This window comes from Vigna radiata, chromosome 5 (genome assembly GCF_000741045.1).
Source record: "Vigna radiata var. radiata cultivar VC1973A chromosome 5, Vradiata_ver6, whole genome shotgun sequence".
In the NCBI taxonomy this organism is placed as follows: domain Eukaryota; kingdom Viridiplantae; phylum Streptophyta; class Magnoliopsida; order Fabales; family Fabaceae; genus Vigna; species Vigna radiata.
In genome coordinates this window covers 32,579,280-32,589,101 of record NC_028355.1, presented here as the reverse complement: position 1 = coordinate 32,589,101, position 9,822 = coordinate 32,579,280, and the positions used below count along the sequence as shown (strand labels likewise).

At 34.2% G+C, this 9,822-nt stretch overlaps 2 protein-coding genes across 3 annotated transcripts; one reads left to right on the top strand and one right to left on the bottom strand.

Annotated features, from left to right (window-relative positions):
- Window positions 1-549: 549 nt before the first annotated feature.
- LOC106759924 (probable carboxylesterase 15) lies at window positions 550-2,005 on the top strand. Its single transcript, XM_014643310.2, has one exon. The coding sequence runs from the start codon at window positions 781-783 to the stop codon at window positions 1,789-1,791; it is 1,011 nt and encodes a 336-aa protein (XP_014498796.1). The 5' UTR covers window positions 550-780; the 3' UTR covers window positions 1,792-2,005.
- Window positions 2,006-5,065: 3,060 nt separating this feature from the next.
- On the bottom strand, window positions 5,066-9,674 carry LOC106761051 (TMV resistance protein N). Of its 2 annotated transcripts, XM_014644527.2 has the most exons (5): window positions 9,098-9,674; window positions 7,857-8,958; window positions 7,462-7,731; window positions 6,570-7,373; window positions 5,066-6,497 (listed from the first exon to the last, which is right to left on the bottom strand). In XM_014644527.2, exons 1-5 carry the CDS (start codon window positions 9,598-9,600, stop codon window positions 5,139-5,141), a joined length of 4,038 nt encoding a protein of 1,345 aa, XP_014500013.1. In that variant the 5' UTR covers window positions 9,601-9,674; the 3' UTR covers window positions 5,066-5,138. The 2 variants fall into 2 exon arrangements, with proteins under 2 accessions (XP_014500013.1, XP_022637201.1); XM_022781480.1 differs by having other exon boundaries at window positions 5,066-7,373.
- Window positions 9,675-9,822: the final 148 nt, after the last annotated feature.

Sequence of the window (9,822 nt, the reverse complement as noted above, 5' to 3'; positions counted from 1 at the left end):
AAAAACCCGAATATTTTACTCATGCAACTTAATAATAACTCAGATTCTGAATTTGAAACAAATGTACAACTTCTCAAAAAATTTAATTTATGTTTGTGATCGTATTCACCATTAATTCAAGTGGGTTGTTTGACAATGACACAAACGTACACTGTGGTTAAAATTGGAAAATAATGCATTATTCCATCACTAAATTCCAATGAGATAAAAAAATTTGGTCAATAACACCCTTGCAAGATGACAAAATCCAGAAAAGCTAATCAGAAAATGACACAACTATATAATAAAAAAAGAAGTGTCGAGAAAAGTTGATTAGTCAATCATGAAGATAACCACTAAATTTGTTCATACAATTAAAATAGGATTATCCAATTTAATCATATTTTCCCCGTTCCAATTTATTTATTCATCTTTACATTATAACAATACTTAATTCCATTAAATTCTCCAAAAGGGTGTGCATTAGAAAAGCTAATTATTAATTAGAATCGAAATTGCTTTCGGTTTCTGGTGATTATATAATTGGTGAATGATTACATGAATTTTCAAACCAAACAACACTACATAGTATTTAGTGAAGACTTTGATTTTCTTTACAATGTCTAAGTCTCACACACCTTTACTCGGAGAATTCCAAGAAGCTTCACTACTTTATCCCACTTTTCACACCAAAGCCTAAAACTCACATTTCTTCACATTATATAAGACCAACCCAAATTGGCTTAAACTACTACAAAGTTTCTTTCAACAATCCAACCCTAAATTTTCCATTACAAAAACATGGTGCAGCAAAAGAAGCTAGTTGATGAAGTCTCCGGTTGGCTCAGAATCTACGATGACGGTTCGGTCGACCGGACATGGACCGGACCGGCTCAGTTCAAGTTTTTGGCTGATCCGGTTCCTTCTCATGAAAAATTTATAGATGGTATCGCTGTTCGTGATACCATCGTTTCTCATGAAGGCCATGACCTCCGTGTTCGATTATACTTGCCGGAGAAAGCGTTGGAAAATAAAAAAAAATTACCCATCATTCTTCATTTTCAGGGTGGTGGGTTTTGCATCAGTGAACCGGACTGGTTCATGTACTACCAAATTTACGTTCGAATTGCCCTTTCAACTCAGGCAATTGTGGTTTCTCCTTTCCTCCGCCGTGCACCGGAGCACCGTCTCCCGACCGCCATTGATGACGCCTTTGACACCCTCCTCTGGCTCCGATCTGTGGCCCGGTCCGGTTCGCGTGAACCGTGGCTCGAGCAACATGGGGATTTCAACCGGGTTTTTCTCATAGGGGACAGTTCTGGCGGGAACGTGGTGCATGAGGTGGCTTCAAGGGCCGGTTCGGTGGACCTAAGCCCGGTTCGGGTTGCAGGAGCGATCCCGGTTCACCCCGGGTTTGTCCGGTCGGAGCGGAGCCGGTCCGAGCTGGAAATGCCGCAATCACCGTTTTTAACGTTGGACATGCTCGACAAGTTCCTAGAGTTAGCACTGCCTGTCGGGGCGACGAAGGACCACCCAATAACGTGCCCGATGGGAGCGGCGGCACCGCCGCTTGAAGGGCTGAAACTGCCGGCGGTGCTGCTGTGCGTGGCGGAGATGGACTTGGTGAGGGACACGGAGATGGAGTACTACGAGGCCATGAAGAAAGGCAACAAGGACGTTGAACTTTATGTGAGCCATGGAATGAGTCATAGTTTTTACTTGAACAAGGTTGCTGTGGACATGGACCCCAATGTTAGTGCAAAAACCGATGCTTTCATAACTAGGATCAAGGAGTTCATTCAGGAGCACTGAATTATTGCATAAGGGTTTCATCAACTTCATTATTCAGTTCCAGTCTTAAAAAATATAACTTTTTTACCACCTTCATCCAGAATAACTGTTTCTAATGGAGGATTACATATTCCTTAAGGACTTTTTGAGTATGGAATAATTTTATAATAATGGTACGAAAGCTCTTAAATTTTGTGGAGTATCAAGGATGTCTTGATATTTGTTTTGGTTAAAAGAAGATAAGTTTGAAATTATATTTCATTATTATCTAACTCACAAGAAATATATTATTGAAATTTTTTTATTTCTAATAATGTGTAAGATTTTTTCAAAAGACAAAAGTAGAAGAGACAGGTAACACTTTAAGTAACAATGATGCAGAGAAAATAATTGATTGAGAATCGTTAATCAGCACACATTTTTCATTTCTAATTTATAAGATTTTCAACTCATATTTATATTTTTAATAATTTGTTGAACTAAATATAAAAACAATGAGTTTGATTTATCACATATTACCAGTTAATAAAGAGGTATTTTTAAAATAAAAGAGTTATTATTTTTTATAAACTTTAAATTAAAGAATTAAAAATTCTGTAATAAATTTAAGATTTAATAGGTTCAGAGGTTCCTGTATTTGGATGTTTGTTTCAATTGAGTCCTCCAATTTTTGAAGTGATAGGTCCCTAATTTTGTCAATTTGAATCAATAAAAGCCTTTTTATTAAATGCAGTTAATGCCGTGAAGGTGCATAGGTGGATTATAAAAGGGTGAAATCCCTAAATTAAAAGAGTGTATTTGAAGGTGAAATCTCTAAATTAAAAGGGTGTATTTGAAGGTGAAATCCCTAAATTAAAAGGGATTTCACCCTTTTATAATCCACCTATGCACTTGAAACTTGCCACCTGGAAAAACTTCACCGGCGTGCGTTTAATAGAAAGGCTTTTATTGATTCAAATTGACAAAATTAGGGACCTAATTGATCACTTCAAAAATTGGAGGACCTAATTGAAACAAACCTCAAATATAGAGACCTCCGAACCTATTAAACCTAAATTTAAAATTTTCTGTGTTTTAATATTACTTTTATCCATCATGTCATTACATAAATTATAATTTATTTCATCCATATTATCATCAAGCAATTCCTCAACCTAATAAATTGACTTCACTTTAGTTTTGAGCCATTAACTTAGCATCAAAGATGTGAGTGATTACTTTTTCTTGTGAACCAAATTGTCTGAAAACAAATCATATACAGTACTCACCAATAATCACACATATTATATTCAACTTTATTAGTATGGAAAGGATGGAGGATGATGGAAGAGTGACAAACTACAATGCTTTTTCATTCATTTGGTTTCGTAAAAATAGACAAAAAGAAAAAGTTAAATTGTGATACTTGATGATATTTTTTGTGATGGGTGTTTCGACAAATGATTATGTAAGAAACATAATCAAATTTACATATAAAATATTAATATTATTCTAACAAAAGGTTTAAAGAAATAATTTTTTATATTTATTTTTATTTAATGTGAAAATCAGTCATATCTAGATAGATAAACAATTTTTTCTTTGATTACAAGTTTTTTTTTTATTTATATTTTTTTTTCTTAAGTTAACAATGAATATTTCTTTATTTATATTGTTGTTCACCATGAGATACGTTTGTCCAACTCTTTATTAAAAAGATTATCAACTAGTTGACAACGAGACTTATCTTTCATACCATTAATGAGTTTTTTAAAAATAGATTTTTGAAAAGATACAACATCAATAAGATACAAACCAAACACCATTAATGAGTTATTTGAGAACAAATTGTTGGAGAGAAAGATATCAATGAGATACAATTCAAATACTATTTCCATCCAAAAACATTAAAATAATGATTTATGTGTCTTCTTCTCTATAAGGTGCTCAATTTTCTCAACTTTACTAAAAGTGAAACTTAGACTCATACTTTAATAACCCAACAACATCCTCCTTAAAGTGTGAATCCCTTCACATTACACTTCCTCTCAAGCTAACCATGTGTAGTCAACAAGGCACGCTTGTCTGACACTGTATTAAGAAGACTTTAGATAGAGAGAGTTGTTTGAGATGTCTACCAAGACTAACCTGAATTCGATACTACTTATAAGTCTTTCAAAGAAGAATTGTCACTGAGATACAAAATCAATAAGATATAAATCAAATCTACGTAAGAAATTGACACTACCTTTAATAAAAAAACAATGAATTTATGAGATTTCTTTCTTATATGATATTATTTTTTTTATAATTTTTACTCCATATAAGATTTAGATTCGTATTGAGTAACCCAATAATAAAATATTAATTAACTACTTTTTGTTAGATAAAAAGAATGAAATAATTATTCTAACTTAACTATGATATAAAGTTGATGTATCACCTAAATATATAAAATCACTTATATTTATCCATCTTAAAATGAATATTAGATATTACAATTTTAGAGTGATAAAAATCAATGAAAAATACTTTCTCAAAATTAAAATCAAAATCCACATTTTTTATTAGAAGAAAAAAATGATTTTAAATTTTTTAAATGAAAAACAAAAGGATCTTTTTATTATAGAACCAAAAGCCAAAACTCATAAATTTGATTGGAATTAAATTTAAAAACATGTCTAAGTGTAATTTTAAGGACAATGTTGAAATGAATTTCTTTTCATATGTATTCTTTTAGAAATTAAGAAAAAGAAACGAAAGTTTTTTATAAAATAAAAATTAATGTAAATATATAAGTTGAAAAAATATACTTTGAAAACATAATAATCTTTGTAATAAAAAAATTAATTTTAATTTTCAAACTTATTTGTTTCTCCTAAAAATAGTTACAGATAGATAATTTATTGTCTGAAAATAATATTTTTTCTTCTAAAATAATTATGCAAAATGACACTTTTAGAAATGAATTTTAAAATATAATAGTATTAGTAATATAGTTAAAAGATCTAATAAAGTTTATAAGGTGACGATATGAATGGATGGTAGCTATTCTTTTAATAAATTTATTTAAATTTGTATGAACAAAAGATGAAGAAGAGGCACAAAAAAGAATTAGCAGCCTTGAAGACTATCCATTAGCGTTTAATCTATATATTTAAAGGCTAAATTATATTTAAAAATAAATTGTTCTATAACTAGTTTCCTACGTTCTATTTACTACACATGATGGTGATATCATGATTTACGCATACATGAAGTAAAATTAAGGAATAAAATATGTTATATCATCAAACAGTCAACAAATGCAGTAAATTCAAGGTATGAAAGTATGAAAACAAGGCATTAATGGTATATTATTAGTTCACTCATCTTTGACTTAATTAATACTAATCAATTTTTCCATGCCTTAATCCATAGTTAAATTTTTCACCAAGCTTTGACCATTCATCTCTGATATTTGACTGAATTTTCTTGGCCAATTCCTGTTCATCTCTCAAGTGTGGCACTTGTTCCCTCAACTCATCTCTTTCAGCTTTCAAAATCTTTGCTTTTCCAAAGAGTTCTCTTTTTATTTCACTAGCCATGTTCTTAGCTGCTTCTGAAGCAGAGATGTTAGCTTTAACAGCATTTATCTGCTCTTCTAGCTCTCTCTTTCTTTGTTCCAAATGGGCCAAATCATTGCACAACTCATTTTCCATGCACATCACTTGCTTGAAGTTAGTCTTATTAGCTTCAAGACACTTTTCTAGTTCATCAGCTTTCAACAACTTGGCTGTGGTAGACTCTATTTTCTTGTTCTCAGATGTGTAATCCCTACTCCAACGAGTGAACTGTCTTGAAACTTGTATTATTAGAGATCTTATTTCCACTGATATTTCATCTTCTGCTGGCAAATTTGTGAGGTACTCTAAGGTATCATTCACTGTACTGTATTCATTAGGGCCCAGCAGAGCAGAAAATTCTTTAGTGACATGGGCTTGAAGTGTCTTCAATGCTTTCTTTGTCTCTTCACTTGGCCTTTGGTTGGTCAATTTAGAAACCATTGTTGAATCATTGTTAAGTGACACCACAGAGATCTCATCATCCAGAACAGCATAAAATGCTTCCATGTCTGCATCATTTACAGTCAAACTGGTTTGAACTGTTGTTGGCAGCACAATTGTGGAACTGTTATTATTTTGAGGTGTCTGTAGTGTGAAGCTTGTGACTTGGGATTGTGGTTGAGCTTTCACTGGATGATCAGAAACTAGTGTGTTTGATCCAGAAGCTATAACTGAATCTAAATCTGGATCAGGATCTGTAAGTAGTATATCCTTCATGTTAGCTTCTTGCTTAACCACATGAACTCCACACCAACTCACAGTCAGATTTGATGCTCCACTTATCTTCTCACATGAAATCTCAACCTGATTCCAGCCATCCATCAGATACAAATCAAGACTGCGCCAGTTGATAGATGAATGAGTTCTCAAGTCATAGAGCCACACATGATCTGTCACCATATCTGAAAAGCCTCTTGGAATTTGCAATTCATAAACTTCTTCACCATTTATATAAAAGCGGATTTCACAATTGAAAATTTTCTTCATTTCACTCTCAACCTCAAGAACAAAACATATGATAATAGCTGGAAACCTTTCGCGTACCCAAAATGTCATGTATTCTCCTTTGGTGATGTGGTCAAACCACTCTGGAACCATTGTTCCAGGCACCATAGCCTGTAATTCCCATCCCTCAAAAGTTTCCTGCACAAGAAAGTTCAAGTGAAAATGGGTGGTGACTAAAGAAAGCATAGAAGACTTAAAAAAGATGCAAACCTTGTTAAATAATAAATTGGATGACTCTTCAGACAATGATATACAATTTTGTGCATTAATGTACTGCATGTTAGGAGGAAATGCTGAAATTTCTTGGATGTTTTTACAGTTGTCCAAGTGAAGTAGTTCCAAGCAAGGACATTGTTGTATGCAGCTTGGAAGAGCTTTAAAATGATTTCCCGAGAGTACTACTGATGCTAAATTTGGGAAATTATTGAAAATTATGGGAAGATCTTCATCTATAAGGCCACAGTTTTCTACATTCAGTGACAGAATGTTGCCAAAGGTATGTGTAGATTCTCCCATGTTTGCCAACTTTGTCAGAAAGTTTCGGAGATGTGGACAGCCCTCCATATCAAGGTTTGTAAGACTTTGAAGCATATCAAAATTGTGAGGCAGTTCCTTGAGGTTTAAGCAAGATGTCATGCTTAACTCTTGAAGACTAACAAGGTTTCCAATGGAAGGAGGCAATTCTTTTATACCAGTGCCTTCTATAGAAATGGAAATGAGGTTATCCATTTTCCCCAAAATAGCTGGAAAATTTTGAAGGCTTGAACACCAATTAAGGATAAGACTTCTCAATGATGTCAACCTGATAGCATTTGGAAAAACCTTAAGCTTGGTGCATCCATAAGCCCTAAACTCAACAAGTTTCTCAAGGAATCCAACAGATTCATGAACTTCTTCTAAATTTGTACAATAGTCAAGAGTTAGCTGTGTTAGATTAGGGACTCCTGCAATTTCAGGTAGTTTTGTCAACAATTCACAGGAACTCAAGTCCATAGAAGTCAAGGAATCCAAATACTGCAAAGAAAAAATATAGTTTAGCACAATTGCTGGTTATGTGAAAAAAGAAAGAAAGAAAAACTACCATGACAGAATGAAACCTGACCTTAAATGGCTCTTGCATTGTGAAACGACTGCCTGACAAGTTGAGTACAACAAGTTTCTTTGGTTGAAAACTAGATGGCAAAGACGAAGGATATTTCATCCAATCAAGCAACCTTAAGCTGTTTGGAAGATGTTGGGGGCTTCCAAAAAAGTTTCCATTTCTAACTATGAGAATTTTAAGATTTTTCATCTTCTTGAAGGAATCATCTTTCAAGTGTACCATGTAGTCATCAGGGAGGTCAACCATCATGCCCTGAATTCTATAAGTCCCCTTTTAACCAAAGCATCCATAAAACTACATTAATCTAGAGATTTTGACTCAAGCATGTCACAGTTATGTTGTAAAGTTTAACCAATCACTTTATCAAACAAACAAATAAGAATGTAAAGTTTTACCTTATTTTCAGTGAGAACTTCAAAAACATCTTCATGATACCACAATCTACTCCTTTTTCCAGGTTCTAATGGTGAAACTTCTCTAACTATTTCCCTGCCCATGTCTTGAATTAAATCATGCATTCTCAATCTGTTATATTCATCAATACTAACAAGAGATCTATCAATAAGTACACTGATACCAATTGTTGGATAAAAACCACAGCCTTGCAGTGTGTTTTCTACATATTCCACTGTCTCTCCCTTGAAGAAGCATGCCACATCAAGGAAAATTTCCTTCTCATTCTCTTCTAGATTATCATAGGTTACTCTTAGCACATTCTGAACCTCTTTGTTAGGAATCTTCTCATATTTTCCCAACGCAGACTTCCATTCCTCCACTGTTTTACCAAACAAATTAGACCCCATTATTTTCAAAGCCAATGGAAGGCCCTCAGCATAGAGAACAACACGGTTAGAAACCTCCAAATAGCCTGCATCAGGTGCCTTCCTTTTGAAAGCACTCCAAGTGAACAGTTCAAAAGCTTCACCATAGTTTAATTTCTTTACCTCATAGGTTTTGTCAACCTGATGAGCACTCAGCAAATGCTTATCTCTTGTTGTTATGATGATCACACTTCCAAAACCAAACCAATCGCGTCCTCCTGCCAGGGCTTGAAGCTGCTCCAACCTGTCAACATCATCAATGATCAAAAGTACTTTTTTGCAACAAAGCCTTTTCTTGATAATAGGGATTCCTTTGTAAATGCTTCCCAGCTTGATGTTCTTGTCCCCAACAGTATCAAAAAGAAGTGATTCTTGAAGCTGCACTAGCCCTTGTCTTTGATTTGAACTTTCTCTTATGTCAGAAAGGAAACTTGTAGCTTCAAACTGGTCTGCAATCATGTTGTACAATGCCCTTGCAATTGTTGTCTTACCTATGCCTCCAAGTCCATAGATCCCAATGACACGAATATCTTCACCCGGTTCAATCTGCAAAAGAGGCATCACTTCAGATATGCGAATCTCTATTCCAACTGGGTATTCAGCAATGTGCAAAATGGTGTGGCTTAACTTTCTAGAGGCCTCCTCAACAATATCTTGGATTATCTGAAATTCATACCTGACAAGTAACAAGTTCAAAGAGTGAGAGAATTGAAAGTCTTTGAATGTAAAAAACGACAATGAGAGTTAGTACTCTTGCTTATTACACAGTTTAAAGAAACAAAGGTAGAAGATGCATAGTACTACTTGTTACATACCCGTTTTCTAAGTTCCAACCTGAGAAATTGGATGCTTCAAACAAGGCTTTCTTCCACTTCTGCAACTTTTCAACATTACCCTTGAATCTGACTTCATGTTGGGCCATTGCTGTTTGAAAAGTTCCTCTCTGATGGCGCACCACAGAAGGGTCGACATGGAAGAAAACTGGCCACACAAGTTGCCCTCTTGTTTTGTAACAGTCAATGATCTTTGCAAGTTCATCAAGACACCATGTGGAGAATGCATAGTTTTGAGAGAAGACAATGATGGCAATTCTAGACTCTTGAATGGCTCCAAGAAGAGTAGGGGATAAGTCTTCACCTTTCCTGAGCTTGTCATCATCAATGAAAACATTGATACCCCTTTGGCACAAACCATGATACAGAAACCCTGTAAAGCTTCTCCTTGTATCTTCACCTCTGAAACTCAAGAACACATCATAAGTCCATCCACGGTCAAAACCAGAAGATGAAGAAGCTCCTTCACTCAACGTAATTGCCATTAGAAGCAGAGTTTCTGGTCAAAGAAAACATGACCACATATTCTTATGCTTAAGTTAAGGAGGAGGCTACAAATTAAAACTAGTTCAATAAGAGTTGAAAACAAGAATTTGACAGTGATAATAAAAATACTATTGCTTTTAACAATTAGCTTATAGAAGACGCAAACATGTTGAAGAAATTATTTAAAGGTTCTATCTAAACTGATTTGGGATCTGAATTGG